The sequence below is a fragment of the Canis lupus genome, chromosome 5, assembly GCF_011100685.1.
Source record: "Canis lupus familiaris isolate Mischka breed German Shepherd chromosome 5, alternate assembly UU_Cfam_GSD_1.0, whole genome shotgun sequence".
NCBI lineage: Eukaryota > Metazoa > Chordata > Mammalia > Carnivora > Canidae > Canis > Canis lupus.
The window spans coordinates 80,410,510-80,437,493 of NC_049226.1; the positions used below are offsets into that span (position 1 = coordinate 80,410,510).

Genomic DNA, 26,984 nt, shown 5'->3' on the forward strand with positions numbered 1-26,984 from the left:
CCATTGCTGATTTGAGCTCCTCAGAAGCAACAACTTTCAATTCCCAACTGCTTCCTCTATTTACTGCCATGTTTCTAAATAACACGCTTCTTCTATTATTTCTTGATTTCGGTCATGTTAGATGTTACTTGTGAACCTTCCATGATGAGAGCTGAGCACTTACTGCATCCTACCTTACAACATACAGTGCCCTCTCCTCCCAATTTAGAAAATCATCACTAAATCGATATTCAGAGTTTGTATGATGACTTTGTAGGATACTAGGAATATGTTTCCTTAGTTGTACAACTTTTTCCTTTTTTCTGATGGGAAAGAACTATGCATTTCATTCTGCTTGTTTTTCAAGAACCTATCAGTACAGGACACCCAGATTCTGGCAGCACAGGTGGCCTCTTGGGGTCAGTTAGATGTGTCTTAGCCACATTTCAGACACACTTGGTCCTATATAGACACCCATCCTCAGGCCAGCTCTACATGACTGCCCTGAGTCATCTTCCCTCACCTTCCTCTTGGCAACATCTTTAGCCCCCGAATGGAGTCCCCTATGTACTGCATCTCATGACTTCTTTCTTGGCTTCCTCTCGTCTGGTGGAACAAATCATCTAGTAGCTTCTGAGAAAGAATGCACCGAAGTTCGGGATATCTGGGTGACTCAGTGGTTGAGCATCTGCCTTCGGCTCAGGGTGTGATCCTGGGGTCCCAGATCACCGAAGTTCATTTTTTGAAATGCTTGAGATGCCTTTATTTCAACCCTCACAGTGAGTTGATTTCTATTTTTTTAAAAGATTTTACTTATTTATTCGTAAGAGACAGAGAGAGAGGGAAGCAGAGACACGCAGAGTGAGAAGCAGGCTCCCCGCGGGAAGCCTGTTATGGGACTAGATCCCAGGACACTCAACCACTGAGCCACCCAGGTGCTCCTAAGAGCTAATTTCTAGACAGGAAATAATTTTCTATCAGAATGTAACAGCCAGGTCCACAGTTGGCTGTTGAAAGATGGCATTCTCGATTCCTAATCCTTGATATGTACCTTCTGGGGGGCTTCTGAGATATTCTCTTGCCATCCCAAAATTTCATTTGTATGTGCCTTGGGGTCAGTCTTTTCCTATTCTCTGGGTAGGGCATGTGGTAGGCTCCTTGAATTTGAATACTTTGAATTTCTCAATTCTAGCAAACTCCTTTTATTCTTTCTTTGATAATTTCCTAGCCTCTATTTCTCTGTTCTTTCTTACTAGAACTCTTCAGAGGCTGAATCTCCTAGACTCACCCTCTAATTTTCTGATCTCCAACATTATCTTTCAATCTTGTAATTTTTATTTCTGCTGTTATATATAGTTGATCCTTGAACAGCAAATGTTTGAACTGCCGGGGTCCACTCACATGTGGGTTCTTTTCAGTAAATACACTACAGTACTGTAAATGTATTTTTTCTTCCTTATGATTGTCTTAATAACACTTTCTTTTCTCTAGCTTACTTTATTGTAGGAATATAGTATATATAATACATATAAAATATCTATTAATCAACTGTAATGCTTCTGGTCAACAGTAAGCTATTTAGTAGTTAAGTTTTGGGAGAGTCAAAGTTATATCCATATTTTCAACTGTGCAGGGGGTCAGCACTCCTCTTTTTTTTTTTTTAAGATTTTATTCATTTATTCATGAGAGACAGACAGAGAGAGAGAGAGAGAGAGAGGCAGAGACACAGGCAGAGGGAGAAGCAGGCTCCATGCAAGGAGCCCAACATGGGACTTGATCCCAAGACTCCAGGATCATGCCCCAGGCCAAAGGCAGGTGCCAAACCACTGAGCTACCCAGGGATCCCCAGCACTCCTAATACCTAGGTTGTTCAATGGTCAAACTATATATTAATTTCTAAAAGGTCTTCTTATTCCCTGCATAATCCGTCTTACGGTCTCCTTTCTTGCACAGATGCCATATTTCCTACCAAATTTTTGAGGATATGAATTATAATTTGGTTTTATCCTCCACATTATTTTCACCAAGTCCCCTATCCTCTTGTCTGCTGGTCCCAGACTATTCTTTCACATTTAAAAGTAGGTCATTAAAATGCTGAATGGACGCTCTGGGTATCCAGGCTGGGCAGGCTGACCAGTGGCTTCACTCCACTGTTTCACTAGAAGACTCCCAAATAATCACAATCTGTAGTTCTCTTCCCTTAGACTAGTCATTTTATTCAGCATAAAAACCTTCCCATCTTTAATTTGGAGACAGCATCCTCACTTAATCCCTTTTTTACTGAGTTCATCCCTGCCTTTGGCTACAGCTGTATCCTCTAGGCTGGCTGCAGGTGTGCATGTGTGTGAGAGAGGTGTACATGTGTGTATGCATGCATGTGGCAGTGGGACAGAAGTGATGGGTGACAACCTGAGAATGTAACTGCTCCCTGCACAGATTTGTAACTTAACTTCAGGTCTTTAGACTCATTACACACACATACACATATGCGCGCGCACACGCGCGCACACACACACACACACACACACACACACACACCCCCCGCACCCCAGTGTCTGATTGCTGAGGCTTTCCAGCGTTCCGTGGCTAGCCCTGGCTTCCTGGGGGATACCCACACTGTAAGTTTGGGTTTCAGCTTTCTCAGCTCTGCCATTTATCTATCAGCAATTTAACTTTGATTACCATCTTCCATATGCTGCTTCTCCTCTTGCATTCCTTTATCATTATACTTTTTCATAGTTCTATTGCCATTTTAAGGGGGTGTTTCAGGAAGGAAGGGAAATAAATACATGTTCAATCCACATGTTTAACTGCAAGTCCTCTGCACTGGTGAATTCCAAACTTCTAAGCAGCATAACCCTACCTTTGATTCCAGGTGCAATATTACAAAGATTCGCAATCTATAAAAACAGAACAATGGTTGGAGGCCCAGTTGGCCCTTTTAATCTCTCCAGTTCGAGGAGGCGTGTCCACCAAACCCAGGTGCCTTGCTAGACACACTCTGAGCATCTTTATTTCACATAACCCTTCCACTCCAGCAAAACTGCTCCATGAATCATTCCCTAGAGACACCTTTTACATTCACACTGTTCCCCAAACCTGGATCAACTTCCTCTTGTCATTCAAGTCCACCTCGAGCATTTCCCACAAGCCCAAGTTTGATCGGCCTCCCTCTGCGAGACCTCCCCTGCACCATGCTCTATGGAGATCCCTCTCCATGCTCACTTCTAGTCTGAGTACCACATGTGAGCAAATTTGGCTTTGGCTCAATCTCACTCCTGGGTGACTAGGTCTGCTGAGATAATGGCTCCATCTGTGGTTTCAAGTGTGCAGTCTGCACAGTAATACTCCCGTGGGGTGAATTTCTCCCACTAGTTAGCAGTGAGAGCTGGAGCACTCTGTTCTCTCTGGGCTCCCTGTAAGAGTGCATAAGTACCTGCCAGGGGCTCAGAGGTCTGTGACTAAAACTTAGGAAGAACTAATAGGCTATGTGAGCTGAACCATCTCCCAATAAAACATTAAAACTGTCCTGAAAATAAGAAAGCTAGATATAGTGTCCCACCTCAACACTTAAAGAATCAATCCTTGGCCATCCTTAGAAGATATCATTAAATATCTTCACTTAGAGTCTATCCAAATGTTCATGAGATCAAGGCCCAGATAACTTATAGACCAGAGAGGGTAAGAGGTAGCCACCAGGACACTTCTAGAGTTAACACTGCTTTTAAATATACATGCTGTCAGCACACAAAGTACAAGTTTAAAACTCATCCTGTTAAAAATCAATAATTAATTTGCAAGATGCTGGAGAAATTTGACTGCTGACTTGGTATTCGATGACAGCAAGGAAATACTGTTAACAATATAGTGGTTTTGTTTTTAATAAGAGAACGTTTTTTAGAAATATATACCAAAATACGGATAAAATTATATGATGTCTGGGGTTTGCCTCAAAATGATCTAAGAAAGGGGGAGAGGCCGGGTGAGGATTACAGATTAGGAGTTGACAAAATTTTTTCTATAAAGGGCTAGAAAGTAAATGTTTTCGACTTGGCAGACTATACGATCTATGTGGCAATTACTCAACTCTGCCATTGGGCATGAAAACCACCATAGACAATAAGTAAACAAATGAGTGTGTCTATGTTACAATAAAACTTTATTGACAACAGGTAGAAGCTGGATTTTGTCTACAGCCTCCTAGTGTGCCAGCCCCTGGTATAGATGAACTAAGACTAGCCATGAGTTGAGTAATTACTGAAGCCAAGGGCTGAGTATGTGGGGATTCTCTCTACTTAGTGGGTATTTGAAACTATTTATATTAATATGACAATTTCCATAATTTCCAGAGTAAAAAGTCTGATTTTTTTTCGAAGAAGTCAATATTTTACTTTGGTTAAATGTGTAAGTAAATATTCTGGACTTAAAGTAGAAAACAGAATGAGGACTAATGATGACAGATTATAGTTTCATTTCCAGAAGGGTAAGGGAAAAAAAGGAAAACAAGCATTCTACTGGAAAACTGAAACGAAAAACAGACCAACCATGGAAATTTGTAGGACCAGCAGGTGAGGTGGTGTTTGCCTGGCATATACCTGACCACTAAATCAGAGTACAAGGGTTTTTCCTGATATTCCCCACCTCTGACATCCTCTCCCTCTATGGTGAGGAGGTGTTCATATTTTCAGCAGGAGCCCTTCATAAATGCTTTACTAGGAGGTGATTCTCTCCTGAGAGCAGAATACATTCTCTTTTGAAAGCTCCCAGGACCAAAAGGCACATGTGGAAAGAACTTTCTGTCCCTGGCAAGCAGAACCAAACCCCTTCTCCTTGAACTTGGACAGTCTTCTCTCTTGGAAGCCTCATTCATCCTCTGGTTTTAGAGAACTTAGCTGCGTTCTCACAAAGCCCAGCTGAACGAGAAGCACCCCTCAGGGGCCGATTTGGCATAAGCTTCTTGTGAAACACATCAACACTCTTTCTATCCTGGCTTCCCCGTGCCCTTTTTTCCCCAGAGATGCTCTAAAAATCCTAAGATCTCCTAAGAAATGAGAGAAGAATTAAGTGAATAGGAAAAGTAGTCAAGTGACCACGGATAAATGTCCCTATGCTTTGCTAGCTCTGCAGAAAGAGACTGAGAACCTGGCCCTGATAGGGTACCCATGTAGGTGAAATAACCGAGGCCATCAAGATACCAATGGCCCAGGAAGCAGCAAAAAAAAAAAAAAAGAGAGAGAGAAGAAAGAATGTAGAAGACAATGGAAAGGGAAAAAAGATAGGGAAAGGAGCAGAGAGTAGGGGAAACTAAAAAAATGGCTATGGCAATGAATGGTAGAGAACACAGTGGGTGACTCTTGGTGCCAATTCTAGAGTCTCAGGGCTTGCCAGCTCAGGCCTTACCCTGGAGGAAGAGGCCGCTCCCAGGTGGTGGTCTTGGTATTATGGTCAACATAATAGACACGCCCATTAGGCAGCTCTCGCTGTTCCCATCTGAAAAATAAAGTCAAGAGAAGCATGAAATACATAGTTGAAAGGCATAACCCCTTGTATGAGAAGGAATCTTCACTATTGATGTGGCAACTCTGAGAGGACAAAGAGGACCTGTGAGATCAACCCAGTGGTCAAACCAGCTCCATGCTATCTCTGATGGTGGCACCCAGTAGTACTTCTTGAGAACCAAAGCTCCTCTTTATCAAGTCACTGTACTATGATATGCCATAGATCACTCCAGCTTCTCCTAAATGACCCATATGAATCTACATTCTACAGATTTTTCTAAGTCACTGTTTCATGGCCATTTCAGGATCAAAGATCCCTTTAGGAATGTGATATAAGCCAAGGATACTTGTCTTCCACAGTGCTCTTACCAACAAAAATTTGTATGTGATTTCTGGGCTTCACAGACCCTCTAACCTTTGTCACAAATTAGAAGACTATCCCTATTCTCCTAGCATCATATATATTCGTGATCACATTTCTTTTCAAAATACAAGATTCATTTACAGAGGATCTTTAACAGAGATCTGGGTGAATCAAGAAACACAGCATGGTGTTATTTATTGACTGCTCTCCTCATGTTATTCATTGACTTCTCATGAGTCTGCGTGTAAGTTAATATGAGACAGGGGTGCCAACAGTGGCAACGAGTGGATTATTTCCAAAGAAATAATCTACAAGCAAAATCACTACAAAATACAACTAAGGACCACCCACCCCAACCCCACCATGACTCCCATCCTCAACTCAGTCTGACAATAACTTCACTTACCCAGAATATAGTAATCCATATATAAAGGATGCACATTTTTAGATTTATAAAATGATCACCACTTTATAAAGGATGTTAATGATCCCATTAGCCTTTATGTTTTACATTGATTTCATTCACTTCTACTTGTGGGTACTGCCTAGGGGAAGGTGAACTTTTCCAGGAAGTTAGTACAGTCAGTTCTGCTGAAATGCTTGTTTTGAAAACATAAATCTATCCCAACATGATTGATACATGAGGGAACAATGTGAGCATAATGTGAATTTTGTGTTTGCTTATGTAGGACTTTTCCTTTTAGAAACACTAAACGCACACAGATGACTTCCCCCAGCTGAACCCAGTCACGGAGGAATACACCATATGCATCCACCAGCTGTCTCAGTTTACTACACGTTGTACTCATCCACATCTGGCGTTATAACTCCCATCTGATTTCAGGTAGCCCTTCTTGCACCACTTTGCGACAACATTCACAAGCTCAAACTCTTTGGACACCCGCTTCCACAAGCACACTTCAGGTCTTTTCATGGGAACACACACTATATTGTAGCCTTATGTATCTCAATCACTCAACGTGTGTAAAGCTGTGCTACCATCATTATTAGGTTCTTATTTTTCGTATCACTGACACTTTTATTTTTAAGATTTTATTTATTTATTTGAGACAGAATGAGAGAGATCACAGAGGAAGAGGGAGAAGCAGACTCTGCTGATGCGGGGTTCAATCCCAGGACCCTAAGATCATGACCTAAGCTGATGACAGACACTTAACCAACTGAGCCACCCAGGTGCCCCGTCACTGACACATTTTGAAGTGTTATACTCCTAACCCATTTTTTTCCTGTAAGCCCTGTGGTTTTTATTGCATATTTTTTTTGCACATGTGGTGATTTTTAATAACACATATGTAATAGCAGAGTTGACTATATACCAAAATAAATGTCTTATTTAATAAGACATTTATAAATGCCCATGTGTAAATGGACATTAGCTTTATTCAATACTGTTTCTTATTTAAACCAAAATGTCTGATCAGCAGCCTGCGTGCTCAATACCTCAGAGGCTAGTTCAGCTACTGATATACATGACGCTTGTAACACAAAGGAAGGGGGGAGGTACCATCACCCTCTCAGCATCTGCAATGAGCTACAAGCTCATGTTTTATCCAAGCAGTCCTTGCCTTCATCCTTTAAGGTTGGAAATGCCACCACCATAGAAAAAACTGAGGATCAGAGAAGCTAAGTAACTTTTACGTGTCATTCCAGCTCAGCTCTGACTCCCCAGCCATTGAGTTGTACCACAACATGCTGAAAGGAAGAAATAAGGGAAAGGAAAGTCAAGTGGAATTTATAGGAAACCTACTATCCCAAAAACAAGGTGCCAGGTGCCTTCCCGATTCCAATCTCAAAGCGAACAGCTTTCCCCAGCACTGGAATCCAGGTATGGCGCTCTGTAGAATCAAGACCACTGCGGAGTAATTACAATGGGTCCACTGTATTCATGTCTAGGCTCCATTCTAATTACAGCCCTCTGCTCAGACGTGATCTACCAGGAGAGGCTCACAGCTTGCACCACTGGGAGGGTTAGCCCTGGGAACAGTGAGGTCCAGTGGGTCCACAGTCCCACCTCAAAAGGGATTAGCCTCAGGCTTGAGGACCAGAGTGCTACCTACACCGCCAACATGTGCTCGAGAACATCTCCTCTCCTGGGTAGTCTTGCTCAAGGTTCTGGTTAAAGTGGATACGGGTGACTTGACCCAGGTGCCCTGACTCCTCTTGATGCAAAAAGATCCGTACACTTCACTATTTAATCAAAAGGGAAGAATAATCTGCCAAAGGGGGCCAGATGAAAATGCACACTAGGTAAAAAGCTAAAGCTCTTCTCCCTCTAGATGCCCTTCTAATTAAAGACAAAAGAGAAACAAGTATTACCAGCTCGAGAGGCTGGTGCCATATCTACAGAGAACCTTTCTCCTGAGGACCTCTCAGCAAACAAAGCCAGGCTAACATGCTGTGGCTTCACACCAGATTCCCAAGCTCCTCCCGTCTGCTTGGTATTAGAGCAGCAAATCTGATACCCTCTTTAGTCATCTGAATTTGGAAATGAGATGGTCTTGAGAAAAAGATACGTGGCTTATGCATTAGGTACTGAAATACGGAAGCCACTCAAGAAAATGGCAGCAAACCACTCTTTTCATAACATTTGCTCCCAGGAAGGCTTACGTAGCTGAGAACCTCTCAGTGCTCCCTGAGAAGTCAGCTAGGCAACTTCTCTTCCTTGGCAGTTTCTGGCACAGCAGCACCAACAAAAACGAGTCTGCTCATTTTGTAGTCACTATTTGGAAACCCGTCCATAACATGTGGGTGAGGCTGCACCTTTTAAAAAGACAAAATATTTGTTGCAGTGATTGCAGATAAAATGTGCCAAAAACACATTTTTCTTTATTCCAAAAATTCTTTTGTTACAACTTTCATCTTCTAAGTAGTCTCTACTTTTATAATTCATTTCAGGTGAAGAGAAAAGCTTGATTTTGTTGTACTTTGGCTCATATTTAATTTGAAGATGGGATAACACTTAAAATTCCATGAGGTCAATGCCTTTAATTGACACAGTGGTATTCCCACACGCTGGCAGAAAGGAAATCGGCGTGAAGTCCTCTTCGCTTACATTCAAGAGTTACAGCAGCTCTTTCCAAGCCCGGATAAGATCTGTCCATCTCATCTTTGATCCCAGCTGATCCTAGAAATGAAAGTCTCCCTTTCAGGAGCTGTTATTGTCCAGCAAATCTCCATGTCCTTCTGTGAACCCTCAATTGGCTTAACTGGAAAAAGAGTTACCAGAGGAACGAGACCTTTCTTGCATTACCTTTTTTGATATCTACATTTTTCCTTTTAAAATTGGACTCCTGCTCAGATGAAATGTCCATGTAGGTCCTCCCTGATCCATGACCTGGCCTAACTGCTTTTCTTAGGGAACTCTCGACTCCTCCCTTACCTGCACGGCTCCTCAGAATTCACACAAACCTCTTCCCTTCATTCACTGTAGCACAGTCGGTCAATTCTAGCAACAATCAAAAGAGCCTCCCGATTCTCCTGTCTCCTCAGTAGCAGCTGACCCACATAGATGAAGCCTTCCAACTGTCTTGGTTCGGTCTCCTCATGCCAAGAAAGTGATACTGGTAGCGACCTTTCATCAGCACATCCCTGTCAGGGGTTAGGTTTCTGTCCCTTATAAGCACCTTCTTCACACTGAGATAAAAAAGCTTTTCAATCGCACTACCCATGGGTCTCAATACTGCATCCTGGTCACATGGTCATATCCTCTCCCACTGAATAGTTTTCTTTGATGCTCTCAGAAACAGTGTTCAAAGCATCAGGCTTGATTCAGGTCCCTTCCCAACACATTGCTCCTTGGCCTTCAACGAGTAACATTCAGTTCGACCGTGGACTACACAGGGTCTTTGTATTCCAAGGCACTTAAAAAGAAGTCTCCAATTTCAATTAATCGTAGGTCCTCTTTTTTTTTTTTTTTTAACTTAAATTACCTTCGCTCCTATGCCTTTTATTCAGTTCTCTATCTTCCGTGCCCCTGCCCTAACCACCCACCCCCACTCCCCACCACCCCCATCTCCGCCATCACCAGCATTAAAAGGGTAAAAATCCCATTGTAAGGATGACACCCAATCGTTTCTCTCCTTTATAAACTGAAAGGAAATGGTCTGGTTCCCTAAACTACATTTCTTGTGAAAGGTTTCCTAAAAGGTCTTCGGGAAATTCTCCATTACTCTGCCACTCAATCAACCCTGAGCAACATACCCCCTGGCCAGATTTCCCTATGTTTGGCCAGAATCACATTTTCACCAAGAGTAGGATTAAGTTGGGAAGGGCTGAAAGCCAGGCAAGGAGTTCAGGTTAGTATCAGAGATGCTCTCTTTAAAAGGCACTTACGTATTTACCTATTTAACATCCTCAAAAATTCAATCTTAGTGAGGGCATTATTAACTTTCATTATTTACTAATTTGTGCACTTTTACTAATACAGGCACTAGGCCTTGGTAAAGTTGACTCTTATTCAAAATACACTGTTAGAAAACAAAGGCCAGGGATCCCTGGGTGGCGCAGTGGTTTGGCGCCTGCCTTTGGCCCAGGGCATGATCCTGGAGACCCGGGATCGAATCCCACATCGGGCTCCCGGTGCATGGAGCCTGCTTCTCCCTCTGCCTGTGTCTCTGCCTCTCTCTCTCTGTGACTATCATAAATAAATAAAAATTAAAAAAAATTTAAAAAAAAAAAAAAAAAAAAAAAAAAAAAAAGAAAACAAAGGCCAGAACCCTCGCACACCCCGAAGAAAAGATGCCTTGTTGACTATTTAAGACAAAAACTAAACTTCAGAAAAAGACACTAAAAGTATTCAAGTATTCTTAAAGCTGCATATGTGGAAGTTCAACTCCCCACGGGCTAAAACCCCATGGAATTCAGTTTCTTACTGTATGCTCTTCTAATAAGTGACTGAACCAAATCCTACTCCCCAAGCTTCGGCCACTTCCTGGGTGAACCATACAATTTATTTCCTCTGTTAAGGACATTTTTACATTTTTACAAGCCAGAAATCTAGGTGCAGTGGAAAAAAATCTCCTGCTCAATGTTTTCATGGCTTTAGTAGATCCTTTGTAAACTGGGTCGGAAATGTGCTAAACTCAGTCTTCCTCCAAGAAACTTTCTTGAGATACTGAGCTTTCCTTTCAATCTAATCACACTAACTCCTTCTTAAAAACTATCAACAACCAGTGCTTTATGCCCTTTAAGCAGAGAATGGCACTGTGTAGCAGGAGTCAAGGCTCATGCATTAAGTCTATTTTTCTTCTTCTTCAACCATCCAATTTCTTTGCATTGGAAAAGTCTCCAAAGCTCCTGTGAAAGATGGCAATATAAAAATGTATGTTTTCATATGTTTTCATGGAGAGGCAAGACAATTCCTCAAGATGGTGTACATTTAAAAAAAAAAAGGAAGAAAGAAAAAAGTTTAACATTTCTGCTGATAACAGATTTTGCAGATAAATTTGGCAATGCAGAGAAGTAGTCACTTTTTAAAAAATAGCTGGTGGGAGCAAAAATGGGTATGCCCCTTCAAAAGGGCAATTTGGCAACTTGGTCAAAACCTTTCCTATGTAAATATCCTTTAACTCAGCAGCTGTGCTTCTAGGATGTATGCTGTCATACATGCGTCAAAGATTTAGCCAGAAGTGCATCTATCACAGTATGTTATGGCCTGTTACACAAAAACTAGAAACAAACTGACTGCTCCCAAATGGAGGATTAGTAAAATATATTGTTCTTTCTATAATGGGTGTACAGTCATTGAAAATAGCATAGATAATATTGTCTTGTTCAGTATTTACAATATATTGGGTGAAAAAATAAGTCAACAAATAACATGCACAATACAATCAAATTTTTGTTTAAAAATTATATAAAAACATTATTTTTCATTAAATTGAAAATGCCATCAATTGTATGATTTAACTTATCACTAAGAAAGAAAAAAATGCTGCCAACGAAGCTTGTAAATTACATCTTGATTTTAAAGTTCTAATGTGAAATAACAGGCATATTAAAATCAACAAAATGTGAAGAGTGTATATGTGTAAAATTTTTACAACATCAGTATAGGAAAAAATTTTAGACAAGACACAATGGCACATGAAGAAGATGTAAAAAGAGGTTCAATCTCAATGGTAATCAAGGAAATTCAAATTAAAACCACAAAGAGACACCAATCATACCCATCAAAAAAGCCAAAAGGAAAAAAAAATCTCACAATACTAAGTTTTAGCAGGAATCCTTATGTATGCTCATGGGAGTGTGAGTTTTGGTGAGCAATTTGATCATATATACTAATATTGAAGATCTTCAACCCCTACAGTAAAGACGGTCCAGGTCCAGCACATGCCTTAGAGAAATACACAAGCAGGGGTATCTGGGTGGCTCAGTTGATTAAGCGTCTGACTCTTGGTTTCCGCTCAGGTCATGATCTTAGAGTCCTGGGATTTAGCCCTGCATCTCAAGCTCTGAACTCAGCGGGGAGTCTACTTGAGATTACCTCTCTCTCTCTTTGCCCTTCCCTCTACCCCTCTCACTGTAAAATAAATAAATAAAATCGTTTTTAAAAAAGAGAGACATGCAGACAAAAAGATATGCACAGAAAAACTTCACTGTAGCATGTTTATAATTGTGAGGAGATAATAATAGTAAAAATATAAAATATACAAACATTTACTAAGCTATTATTAAATATACAAACAAAAGGCATAATTATATATAAAAATAATTAAATATAAATGTTTATTAAAATAATATAATATAGATGCTTAAATACTTATATAAGTTTTTATATTTTATATATCTATATTTATTATAAATATAATAAATATAAATTTGAATTATACATAAAAATTTATCTATTCATACACTAGAATACCTTATAGCGGTTTAAATGAATATGCCAAGTTCCATGTATCTGTGTATACAGGGAATGGAATCAGGAAGCGGTTCACAGACACTTTCTACTGTATTTGTAATGTCTTCATCAAGAAGTTAAAAAAGGGGAAGTCCATAGCAAATACAGCATAATGCTAAAATTCGACAGAGCTGGTGAGCCCACAGGCATTTCTCATATTACTCTTCCACTCTTATAGGCATGCTCAAAACATTTTACAATAAAAAAATTAGTTTTAAAAGCACATACTGTAAGATGATCAAATTTTGGTAGAGATGTATTTATGTGTATGTATCTGTATATGTGGTCCTGGGCAAATTGCTTAAGGTTTCATCATTTGTAAAATCTGGATAAAAGCAGCTACCACACAGTGTTGTGAAGACTGCACCAAATAATCCAAGGGCAAAACTTAGCATCCCCTACACACTGTAAACACTGAACACATGTTAGCTATTACTAATAATCAGGGGAAAATACACACAATCTGGAAAGCACCAATGGTTAAATCTGGGTGTTTGTCTGTTACTGCTATTCTTCTTCACTATTTTCTTTTTCTACTTAAGAAGAATCTTTTTCAATCTTAAATGCTACTCAGAAAATTGAAATCATTTATCTGGTCATTAACAAATATTTCTCACCCCATCTCCCTCGGAGCCAGGTACTGTGCTAGGTGCTGGGGATACAAAGATGGACACAATAATCTCTGCTCTTGAGGAGTCTCAAGAAAGTGTAGTAAGAATGGAAACTCAAATTATACATACGTGTAGTAGTGTGAGAACGTCTCATGGACCAACCTTGGACGACGTAAGAATCTTTGGAAATAAGGTTTCATTCTGAGATGAGGGGGAGGAAGTCAGAAGCAAGTGCTGATATTCAGCATTACCTAAGCGGGTAATAGTCCTTGCATGGCCAAGAACTAAACCATATTCAGCAAAAAAGGCACAGAATCTCCCAGTATAATCCTTTAATCTGGTGCTACTCAAAGCATGGTCCACGGTCTAAACTGTTACTGTTTAGCAACTAGAAAAGTACAGAAGTTTCTAAGCATTAAGGAACTTTCGTACCAATTTGGTGTTGCCACAGCATCTAAATACATGATCAGTGGATAAGTAGAGAGCAAAAGTAAAGATTCCTAACAGATTGAAAATAAGAAAATAAAACAAAAACAGGGGAAAAAAGAGGTCTAGTTCTTCACAGACAGTGTAAGAAGTACTGTTTTCAAACTCCTCGGGTAAGGATCTTTTGGCGAGTGCCAAAAATGAGTTTGGAATGAAATGCAATGGCAGCGGCTGGTTTATAACTTAGCAGAGAAGCTCCAAATTCCAACGTCTCTTAAAGCTCTATACAAACAAAATATCCAAGAACTCTTAGCAGACTGTCATCCTTGATAGCGTCTCAAGGAGCATGTGGGGCAAAGGGCTTCTGGATGCCCATCACTGGGTATAGGGGTAGGGGAGATGGCAAATCCGAAAGATCTAGAAAACAGCCCTCCTCAATTATAATTCTACTTTGAGGCAGGAAACACACAGGCCAGCCAATGACTGCGGGAGAAAAAGGATGGTGTGAAATGGCAGTGCTGAGGTAAGTCGGCAGTCCAAACACAACGGCCTCCCTTATGTAAGAAACCACAGCAGAGCGCAGGCTGCCAGAGGCAAATAATGTGCCTCTGTGTGCGGCGGCCGGAGTGAGCTGCAGGGCCCAGGACGCACTTGGAGTTTACCTAAGCCGTGTACACACGGTCTGTTAATGAGCATTTGGTTCCCAAAGTGGGCTTGGGACTGATAAAAAACAGATGCGGGGCCAACTGATCAAAGTGGCTTCACTCCCCACTGCCCACTGCCTGGGCCACTATCTCGCCATGTCCCCCCAGCCTTCCCGGCACCCCCTCCTTCCACGTACTTTTGCAACCTGAAAATGCCACACCCTTCCACTTGGCTTCTTTCGTGCTAATTAAATTTTAAAAGTGCAGGAAGCCAATGACTTTGGAGACAGGGAAAGAGAAAGGAGCCGAGGGGTGCTCTGTCTGTGGACTTATGCACCCCAGCCTTCTGTAGTCTTTGGTCCTTAAAACATACAGATGTGTGCAAACTCTTTAAGACCAGAGTCATGGGGCGCCTGGGTGGCTCAGTGGTTGAGCATCTGCCTTTGGCTCAGATCGTGATCCTGGGGTCCCGGGATCGAGTCCCACATTGGGCTCCCCACAGGAAGCCTGCTTCTCCCTCGGCCTGTGTCTCCTCTCTCTCTCTGTCTCCTATTAATAAATAAATAAAAATCTTATAAAAAAAAAAAAAGTCGCAAATGCTGCATGTTTCAGAAAGGCAATGCAGTCACCAGGAAGATGGGCCCTTGGGATTCCCCAGGGAACCTTGGTCATCGCACAGTAGAGGAGACTGAAGGGGTTCAGAAGATCAAGTTGGGAAGAGATGGTCAGCCAGATGCCTTGATAAAGCAGTGTTGAGTGGCTCAGAAATGCCTTAGTCAAGAGGAGATATGCTCCGTGGGATCTCCCAGTGCACAAGGACCCAGGAGAGATGCATATTTGAACCCAAAGCCAATCAGCCCAGTGGATGACAGCTTTCTGCTCTGGCCTCTGGGAAGAAAATGCAATATTCCTGTCACAGTTGCTATCTGAGGTATCAAAGAAGCAGAACACATTCATCCAGGTGAAGAAAGAAAAAAAAAAAAAGCATTTAAATTTATTCACTACAAATACATCTGGGGGGCCTACTTTGTGTCTCTCTGTCGTCCTGAGATTTACAGCTCAGCAGGGCAGAGAGACGTGAAACAAGCAAATACACATGTGAACAGAGTGTCACAGGAGGTAGGGCCATTTGACCTGGTCTACCAAGGATCAAGGCTTCCCAGAGGAAATGCTGATTGATTAATGGAAAAAATGGTGAGGAAGTTTTCGGCAAAAGCTAGCTGCATGGTGGAGGGTCCTAAGTCCAGAGAAAAGGTGGTACATTGGTCAAACTAACCTAACTCATTAAGGCTGGAGCTTAGAGAGCAAAGCAGAATCTTCCATGGAAGGCTTGAGGGTGAAGTGAGGTCATATCACGTGGGGCTTTTTAGGGCTTGTTAAGGATTTGAGAAGTTATCCCTAAAGACAATGCGCGGCCACAGCAGCATTCCAGGTGTGAAATGTCATGCTCAGAGTTTTATTTAAAAAGGTGAAACCTGGTCTCCTGACTCGTGAAGCCGGGTACCAGGAATAAAGGAATAACCCATCTTAATCAGAGCTCCTGAACTTGCAAGTAAGCTAGTGTGTGACGGTAGGTCATTGAGGTGGCAAGGGCACTTCAGGGAGTATGTCCTCTGATTTGCCATCACACAGCAGCAAACTGAAAGCATGCCATCCTCATGCCACGCCGTCAGCAGTTCTGGTGGCGATCTCCAATCCCCAGGCCTTGAGACAGTGTGCAAAGTACTAAGCTCCCACCATCTTAGGGGTGGGCACCTTAGGGCCTTCAGATGGAACACTGGGTCTCAATACCCTTCTCTGAACCATCATACATGTTAGCAGTGGGCAGTGGCCTCCCCAGACCCGCACACGAATCTCGTAACATTCTAAACGCTCTGAGGAAAAGAGACTGTTCAGGCTCTACCTCAGCAAAGGGCTTCAGCCTCTGGCAAGGATGGGGGTGGGGAATCAGCTTCCCTGGGCTGCTCCATCTGCCAAACTTAGAATAAAGAGTGTTTTCAGGGCCTGGAGTCTTCCAGCTGCCTGGAAACAGGAAGAGCCCAATCCCAGAGAACAGTAACCCTCACACACACCCCACATAAAGACATGTTGAGCCATTAGCCCTAATTGCCTGTGACTGACACAGGAGCGAAGCCGGCCTTCCAGGCATTTGCTCAGCGGAAAGAAAACAAACAGCTCACAGGGGACACAGGCGGCCATTTTCTCTCCTTTCTGCCAAAATGATTTTGCTCTGTTACCCCCAAATTACAGCATACAGATCTGAAATTATAAACCAAACAAAGGTCCTTCTAGTACCCTTTACCACATACAAAAAGAGAACATAAATCTCCGTAGAAAAGAGTTGGACACAAGCAATTGGTTATTAATCTTTTCGCAAAATCGAAAACTTCACAAAAACTTCTCAGTTACCTCTCATTACCCCATCTCTCCAGGTTCAAGGTATGAGGAACTACTTGTAATACTTTTCATCTATTCATCATACTTTATTAAAGTATATGTTAGGTAGTGGGCCAAATGCTAAGGATATGATACGTACGTGGTAAAAATCACATCTGCCTTCAGATTTACGATTTTTGTTTTTAACAAGTGAGTTTTCTAAAGAGGCTTAAGAAGACAGGGCATATTATATATACATCAAGCAAGAGACCATGCACCCTTTCCTTTCCTTTATGAATAACAAGGGTTCAGAGGACCCACTCACACGCCACTACCACCACCATCAGCCAGACCAGTGACTCTGGTGATAGAGACACCGGTTTCCTTGGTACCAAACTGATAACCAGGATGGACTTCAGGACCACAACAGGATTGGCCCTAACTGTGACTGTATTGGCCAAGATAAGACCTCAGTTCCCTTCCGTTGCGGTTCCTTCACAATCAATTCAAAAATATCATTCACCATTGGGTGAGTGCTTCCTAAATGCTCTTAACTTCCTAGGGAGGTATGCATGATTATTAACTCCCCCTTACGGAGATGGCAAGCCATTTGAGCAAGGTCACATAGGATCCAAGGGGGATTGGAAGCCAGATCTGTTTGATCCCCTGGCCCATGCTCTTAATCTCTATTCACTATACAGCCAAACTTCAACTCCCTTTTGGCTTAATGGGGCCATCTTCTTATCATCCAAGGTCTTTACCATCAGATTTAACTCTGAACTAAAGGATGGATGCCAAGAAAACTAGCAGTCCATGTTAACAGCAGCCCCTCTATTACAGGAGTAATATACAGTAATATTCAGAGCCTAATGTCCTCCATAGACTGCTAAGATAAAATTCAACAGAGAAAAGCAGTTTTCTGAGGAGGATCTAGACGAACACTCTCCAAAGACTAAGGAAGGCAAAATGAGCTCCTTGTTTCATAAAAGCCACACTCTCTTAGTCAAGTTGTTCGTTTCAAGTCATAGTATAAGGTAGCATTGATTCTGCCCCAGATGATTTAGATTCTTTTCAAGATTTATGTAGAACAAGCAGTTCTTCTACACCTCGCTCGCTCCTATGCACAGCAGCCTCCCCAGAGACTACAGGCCACTGGGCAATAAATAACCGTGTTGTTTCTCTGCTGGTGAAGGAGCCTCAGATTTGAGTGGGGGAAGCGCTGCTGTGGGCCGGAAGGCTACTCACCCAGCAGGCAGAGCATCGAGGGCCTGGGCAGCCGCCGGGCGCTGCTGTGTGCCTGAAGTGCTGGGCTCCTCTCCTTCCGCCGGTGTGGCTGGAGCGGGGAGAGACACTGCAGTGGGGTTCGGGGTCACGCTCGACACTGCAGCAGGCGAGGATGTCACACCAACAACAGAGGGTTCTTCAGGATCAGTGGCTGCAGCGGGTTCATCAGTCACTGAAAAGAGAGAAATCATACTTGAGAGATCAACTCAGACTCGTGTTCACATTTGCTACATTTTTTCCCCTTAAAGTGGTAACACGGTACCTGCAATGTTACTGTGCATGTATCCGGTGACAGCACAAAGTTTTACAAAACATAACTTTGGAAATTACAGCATGTCAGGAACGGCCTGCCTCTGCTCTCTGGCCCCCCTCCCCCCAAACTGAGAGATGGATCTGAAATAAATAGATTAAATATTACCTTTTTTGTATACCTTCATGAAATTTTTCTAAAGTATTATGATGACATATATTACAATAAAAGAGTAGCAGGAAGGAAGAGGATGACAGGGAGGTACATTGGTGCTAAATGAAACAAGGCCAATGCCACATCTATAGGGTCACATACTTTTCTTTAAACTTGTCATTTGTCTGCCGGGCATAAATAGCACCTTCCTTCAAAAAGCTCTCTATACACTAAGAAGCTAAAAACTTCCAACAATGTGCTTGCTCTTTGAAAGACTCAAGCTCAAAGTATGGAGCAAAGATTAATAACATAGATGAAAAAGATGGGCTCCAAAGATGAGGGACTTGTCTTCAAGGTAACAAAAGACAAAAAGAAGTCAAATAAGCCTGTTCCGAGTCTCCTTCTTTCTCCATTTCTTTATTTCTTTGATGATCACTGGTGTTCACAAGGACTCCAAGACAATACAATATCCTCCCACTCAAAAAGAGATCAAACAAGGTTTTTGAGGAATTCTTTGAAAATGGGTAAGCCATATGCAGAGAATTTTTCTACATATGTGATTGCATATGTGTGCACATTTAAACTAGAATTTTGTAGGAAAATCCCTTAGTTGTGATTTAGCCTCATCTTTCTAATTCAGAAATTCTTTTTGCAGTTTCAAATGTAACAAATGTACTATCTAGAGTCTTCTTAAATGCTTCTGACAAGGAACTTGCTATGGAACCATTCCATCTTTGAGCAGATGTCCTGCCAGCAAGTTTTTTCTTATGTTAAGCAGAATTCCACTATCTGGTCCCAATCCCCACCCCCACTCCATATACAGTAAGTATAGGCCACCCTGTTTCTCATTCACCTTCTCTTTTCTGGTAAGAAGGCCTGTTCTTGCTTTAATATTTTTAGGTCCTTCCCTTCTTATCACCTAGCTGCTCTCTTCTAGGTATCTTTTCTACTGCCTCTCCTCAATAATGACAGGAAGAACTGAATGTCATATATCAGATACCACCAGATCAGTGGAGTCAGATTTCCAATATAAGTGGTATTAGTTAACATGCACAGAGAACATCAATGTGTGCCAGGCAAAGTGCAAAGCATTTTGAATTATTTCATATAAGCCTCACACACAATCCTACACATTAGGTACAATTAATATCCCATTTTACAACTGTGGAAACTGAGGCTCAAAGAGGTCAAATAACCTGCTGAGGTCAAGGCACACCTAATTCTCACCCATACTGCCTGCCTTCAGAGCCTGAACTACTCACTCACTGTGCTCTACTTCTCCCTCTGTGGACATGATCCTACTGTCTAACCTGAAACTGGTGGCCAGCTGAAACCAAAATTTCTTCACATGACGTGATGCCACCCGCTCTTAAAAAATGGAAAAGAGGGACGCCTGGGTGGCTCAGCAGTTGAGTGTCTGCCTCCAGCTCAGGTCGTGATCCCGGTGTCCTGGGATCGAGTCCTACATCAGGCTCTCTGCAGCAAGTCTGATTGTCCCTCTGCCTGTGTCTCTGACTCTCTGTGTCTCTCATGAATAAATAAATAAAATGTTAAAAAAAAAGAAATGGAAAAGAGCTTAGAGACTACCTATGATCAATTCATTTGCTTTCTCCCCAGAGTATGAAATACTGTCTGCCACATCAACTAAATTAGTTGTTTAATAAGTAACTCCATCTTATGCAACTCGTGTTTCCCCCACACAAAGGCGATATTTCATACTTCTATTCCTATTCTAGTTCAGCAGTTAGTAAAACACAACAGATGGCAATTCTCTTTATGCAAATCTATAAATTTTATTTAATTCTAAAGAAAAAAACCATCATGATATTTTTGAGAACTAAATAAATTCATTCTAAAAGTTATAAGAAAAACTAGGTAAGCTGAAGTGGCTCAATAGGTTAAGCTTCTAACTCTTGATTTTGGCTCAAGTTATGATCTCCGGTCGGTGGCATTGAGCCCTACAACGGCTCTAAGCTCAGCACAGTCTGCCTCTTTCTCTCCCTTCCCCTCAGCCCCTCCCCTTGCTCACACTCGAGGTCTCTCTCTCTCTCTCCTTAAAATAAATAAAACGTTTTTTTTAAAAAGGTATAAGAAAAACTAAATACAGAAGAATAGCCATGAAAATTATATGACACATATGACAAAGGTGGCATTTTAAACGAGTGCAGCAAAGAGATCATTCAGTAGACAGTGCTGTGACAACTGGGTAGTGCACTGGGGAAAAGAGTTATATCTACTTTATTCAGGACATGAAAATAAATTCCAGATGAATCAAAAATTTTGACATAAGAAATTAAAGAGGAACTAAAGAAAAGAGAGAATACTTTTATCTCAAAGTAGAAAAACCTTTTTGAAGTATCACATAAAATCTAGAAGATATAAAAGATGGATGAACTCAACTACATTAGAAACATTTTTTTTTTAATGGGAAAAAAATCACAAGCAAAGCAAGATAAAAAAACCCAAAAGCTGGGGAAAATTATTGCCAACTCATATTACGGCCCAACGTCTAATTTTTTTGATATGAAAAGAATCTCTACAAATCAATAAGAAAAAGACCAAAAATATGCACAGACACTTCAGAGTAAAGGAAATATAAATCACCCCTAAATTTATTAAAAGATACTCAATCTCAATTATGAGACAAGAAATGCAATTGAAGACTAGAATGAAGTACGATTTTTTAAACTATCAGATTGGTAAAAAGAAAAGAAAAGAAAAAAAAGAAAAGAAAAGAAAAGAAAGAAAAAAGAAAAGAAAAGAAAAGAAAGAAAAGAAAAGAAAAGAAAAGAAAAGAAAAGAAAAGAAAAGAAAAGAAAAAGAATAAGAATATTCCAGGAAACCCAGGTGGCTCAGTCAATTAAGGGTCTGACTCTTGATTTTGCCTCAGGTCATGATCTCAGGGTTGTGAGATCAAGCCCTGCGTGGAGCTCTGAGCTGGGCATGGAGCCTACTTAAGATTCTCTCTCTTCCTCTCCCTCTGCCCCATCCACCCATAAAAAATTTAATCACATACTGGTAAGAATATAAGAAAACCTGGCATTTTCATACATCACTGGCAGGAGAAGAAATTATTAAAATCTCTGTGGAGAACATCTGGCAATATAAAAAATTTAAATGTAGTAATAGAGAGGCGGTGGGGGAGATGGGGATGGGTGTGGAGAACAGAGGTAGGTAGGCCTGTAGATGAAATTAGAATAGCCATGAACCAGTAATATTTAGAGCTGGGTGTAAGTTCATTATAATATTCTTTTGCTTTTATATATTCAATGTTTATGACACACACAGAGTTGCATACTTCTATCGGGAGGCACATATCATCTGGTTGTCACCCTTTTGCAACGTTAGCACTCACTGATTACTGCCTAAATCCATAAATTGGTTGGAGACTGCGAAACAGTCATATTCTAAATCTACTATGTCCTTGGCTTATCAACTACTTGGCTACCTTGAGGTTCAGTTTGCAAAGAAAAAGTAGGAGAAATGCTTGGACCTTTCCTTTCACTTATTGGTTTTCAGAAAAATGAACTGACTTCCTCACATCCTCCAAAAATGAACAATGAAATTTTAGTCTGTGTAAAAATCATTATAAGCTCTTGGATTTAAACATATTTAAAATATTTCAACCCATGGTGATTATTGGGATTTTTTTTTATACTAAAATTGTCCCTACCTCTGGTTTGGGTTGACAAAGGAGGGAAGTGGCAAAGTTCTTCAAGTTTGCTTCAAATTCTATGCCAAAATTTCTAAGATAATTATTAAGTGGGAAAGTGTGGAACAGCATGTACATTGTCCTACTGTGTGTGTGTGTGTGTTTTCAAATATACATGCATATTGCTTGTATAGACAAAGAATATCTCTGAAAGAATCATAAGAAACCAACAGTGACTGCCTCTGGGGAGGAAAGTGGAGGCCCGAGGGCTGGAACAGGAAGGAGACTTTCTTTGTACTGTTTGAGCTTTTATACTTTTAAAATTCTCATGATATACATGTACTCCCTACAAAAAATAATTATTATGAAATTGTTGACCAGGAAAAGAACAAAAGCAGAGAGCCTAATTTTCCATGGCATGCCAATGGAAAAAGACCCTCCAATCAATGCTATTTGAACCTGACTCTTCACACAGATGCAAATCTAGTTCAAAAGGACAGACTGTGTCTGTCCACAGCCCTACCCAAGAGCCCTTCATTCACCACAGGAGCTCATCTGTTTTGGAGCTTTGTGCTACACTTTGATTTGGAAATAAGAGTATGAAAGCTGGATATCCTTGCACTGACAAGCTTTCTGTGTCTGTGCTTGTATTCTATTCTCAAAAAGTGTATGTATGTGTATATACACATTCTTAGAACATGAGAGCTTGAAAGAACCTCAGAGATAAATCCACCCTATCACAGCTTATTGTCTGAAGAAACTGAAGTTCAGATGATTACATTACTGGCTTACAGTCACACTGGTAACCCAGTGACAGAGCACCATGATCAAGCCATCATGTAGCTTCAGGTACAGAAAACAACTGGATTGACAAAAACAAGGAGACAAGGAGTTACAATTTACTCATGTCTTCAAGAACAACTATATTTTACATTATAGCTCTATTCAATACAAAGAGCCAATGCTCTCTATTAACCCTAATTCTCTGATGGAGACAACTGAGCTCACCGCGAAGACTGCACCCCTTCCCTAGACCAAGGGCAAATTTGTTTCCTTCATTTTTCACTACTTGCACTCTGTCTCCAGTGTCCTTGCCTACACCTCTCTGCTCACTGTGGCCCCACTCTCTGGAGACCCTGTCCATGACTTCAGCCAGACTGATCCTCTCTGTGGATCTCACACCTGTGGTCTTGACTACTCAACCACACAGCCCCGTTGATGTCTGCTGTGTTAGTACCTAGCTGACAGTGTCTTCAGCAATTTTCTTTTAAATAGATTACAGAGCAGAGACCTTATTTTGTAAATCTTTACACCATCCACCATCCATGGTCCTTAGCAAAATGGCATTTGACAAATATTTTTTCAATACTTTTTTTTAAGATTTTATTTATTTATTCATAGAGATGCAGAGAGAGAGAGAGAAAGAGAGAGAGGCAGAGACACAGGCAGAGGGAGAAGCAGGCTCCATGCAGAGAGCCCGACGTGGGACTCGATCCAGAGTCTCCAGATCACACCCTGGGCTGCAGGCGGCGCCAAACCGCTGCGCCACCAGGGCTGCCCTATTTTTTCAATACTTGTTCAATAAACCTAATAATCTAATGAAAGGGATCTGAAACAAAAACACCTGACACTTGTGTAACACTATCAATTGCAAAGCAGTTTCTTTTCATTTTTATTTTGGAATAATTTTAAGCTTAAAGAAAAGTTGCAGGGATGCCTGGGTGGCTCAGCAGTTGAGTGTCTACCTTTGGCTCATGGAGTGATCCCAGGATCTGGGATGGAGTCCCGCATCGGGCTCCCTATGTGAAGCCTACTTCTCCCTCTGCCTGTGTCTCTCATGAATAAATAAATAAAATATTTTTTTTTAAGTTGCAAAGATAGCAGAAAGATATTAATATTAAGGGAAAGTGGGGATCCCTGGGTGGCGCAGCGGTTTGGCACCTGCCTTTGGCCCAGGACGTGATCCTGGAGATCTGGGATCGAATCCCACGTCGGGCTCCCGGTGCATGGAGCCTGCTTCTCCCTCTGCCTATGTCTCTGCCTCTCTCTCTCTCTCTCTCTCTCTCTCTGTGACTATCATAAATAAATAAAAATTAAAAAAATTTAAAAAAAAATATTAAGGGAAAGTGAGTCAAGGGCATACTATCTTATATAAGCATACCACAACTATCAAAGCTAAAAAAATGAACACCAGTACATTACTATTAACCAAACTTCAGAACTTTATTTGGATTCACCAGCTTCTCCACTAATGTCCTTTTTCTGTTCCCAGATCCAATCTAGGAACCTACATTGCCTTTAGCAAATTTATTTTCATTAGTTCATTTATCTGCCCAATAGCTCCATAAGGATAATACTATCCCCATTCTATTTAAGATAAAACTGAAGCTCAAAGAGCTTCCATCCAAACAAGTGCCATGCAATTAGAAAACAGCAAAATCAGTACTCAAATCCAGGATACCATGAAGTAAAAGTAATGGTGGAGGGAGGGGAGAAGAAATGAAGATGGTTTAAATGGATTTCCTTTGTGGGAAGAAAAGCTGAGTACCAAGATGACACGGTAAATGGGGTAAGTAGGTAAAATGGTAGTTGAATGGCCTCTGGTTTCTGCAACAAGGAGTATTTCACAAGGTTCCCTCTGTGATGTTGTTAAACATTCTAACTTTATGAATCAGATATTCATTTAGGACTAAGACACACTCTAGTCACAGCCAAAAAAAAGATCAGGATTTGTAAATTCTTGTTCTTAATCCTGGACTCGCTTCCAGCTCACTGCATGTTCCAAGATCTTCAGGTGTATGTGGTGTAGTGCAGGCTCTTGGTACATACACAGGGCTTTTCAGGCCCCACACTCAGGCACAGCAAAGGCAACTGCCAAGGACAGAAACTTTTTAAACTGAAGATCAGCCTGTAACATACAATGCACAGCAAAGCAGTCACTGTATCTCATCCATAAGACAAAAGCAGGGATCCCTGGGTGGCGCAGCAGTTGAGCGCCTGCCTTTGGCCCAGGGCGTGATCCTGGAGACCCAGGATCAAATCCCACATCGGGCTCCCGGTGCATGGAGCCTGCTTCTCCCTCTGCCTATGTCTCTGCCTCTCTCTCTCTCTCTCTCTCTCTCTCTCTCTGTGACTATCATAAATAAATTAATTAATTTTAAAAAATAATAAGACAAAAGCAATGGATTTCCAAGGCAATTAACTGCTCAGTTCTTCACAAGAGGAACCAAAACTAGAAAAATCTTTCATAATTAGCATGGCATAGAGTGGGTGAGGCTTATATATAAAGAAAAACAACTAAACTAAATGAAAAAGAAAAATTAGATGGAAAACAAGAAGAAAAACTTAGAGACAGGCAAAGCCACACCATGGGAAAGTTCAGTCCTTCTTTGACCAATAGGTACACTCACCCCACTCCCATTTATGTTCTAACATGCTTCTAGGAACCCAAAGACTGAAATTAGTTTTGAAAATGTATAAACTGCCAAAGACTATCAGGGAGAAAAAGTAATAGGGCAGAAGGAGCCCTTCAAGACATTAGAAAAACACACTACCAACGTGTCAATAATCAAAATCACATGGGAATGGCCCCAAACTGGAAATAAATAAATGAAGTGAGTAAAGAGTCCAGAAATAAATTCTCACTGCATAGGAAGAACATGGTAAGTGATAAACACTAAGTAAAACCATCAGTGAGGAAAAAAAAATTAGTATTTCTGGAGTAATAGGACCCCAATACAAAGAAAAATTAAATTTAGATTCAGACTTCATTATGTTTACATATGTATTTAGATATACTACTGTACATTCCATTACAAAACTTATTCTGTGACACGATGAAAAACAAAAGGTAAAACAGAATAAAGTATTTACTCCAGCCACAGCCAAGAGAGAATTTTTTCCACTACCAAAGCAAAAAGTAAAACTACACACATTTTTTTTAAATGCTCAGGCACAATTATTTTTAAATTTTCTATCTCCTTTTCTATAAAAGCCACAGAAAATGAGACAAAATGTAGAATAATATAGGAGGGAAACTTAAAATCATAAATTTAACAGATAAAATTTATACCTAAGTACTTTGTATACATTAAGATGGCTATTACCAAAAAACAAACAAATAAACAAAAAAACAGAAAACAAGTGTTGGCAAGGATTTGGAAAAACCAGAACATTCATTCACTGCTAGAGGAAATGTAAAATGGTACAGCTGCCAGGGAAAATAGTTTGGGGGTTCCTCAAAAAGTTCCGCAGAATTACCAGACATACACCCCACCAACTGTACTCCTAGGTTTATAGACAAAAGAATTGAAAGCAGTGACTCAGATAGATATACACCCACGTTCACAACAGCATTAATCAATATTATTCACAATAGCCAAAAGATGGGCGTGATCCATATGGTCCACCAACAGATGAATGGATAAATAAAATGTGATATACACATGCAGTGGAACATTACTCAGCCTTACAAGGGAATGAAATCTGATACATGCTACAACATGGATGGATCCTGAAAGCATGCTAAGTGAAATAAGCCAGAGACAAAGGGACAAATTATTCCACTTATAAGAGGTACCTAGAATACGCAAATTCTTAGAGACAGGAGAATAGGGAGAAAGACAATCATTATATGGTTTCACTCATACGGGGAATATAAAAAAAAAAAAAGTGAAAGGGATTATAGGGGAAAGGAGGGAAAATGAGTGGGAAAAATCAGAGAGGGTGACCGAACATGAGAAACTCCTAACTCTGGGAAACAAACAAGGGGTAGTGGAAGGGGAGGTGGGCAGGGGGTTGGGGTGACTAGGTGATGGGCACTGAG

General features: G+C 40.9%; 1 protein-coding gene across 1 annotated transcript in view; it reads right to left on the minus strand.

Annotated features, from left to right (window-relative positions):
* Window positions 1-26,984, minus strand: part of WWP2 (WW domain containing E3 ubiquitin protein ligase 2) — a 120,500-nt gene that overhangs the window by 23,909 nt on the left and 69,607 nt on the right. Inside the window, exons 7-8 of the mRNA NM_001284474.1 lie at window positions 18,066-18,276; window positions 5,380-5,469 (exon numbers count right to left, since the gene is read on the minus strand). Of these exons, the coding sequence (NP_001271403.1) occupies window positions 5,380-5,469; window positions 18,066-18,276 (301 nt within the window). The remainder of the gene's footprint in view (window positions 1-5,379; window positions 5,470-18,065; window positions 18,277-26,984) is intronic.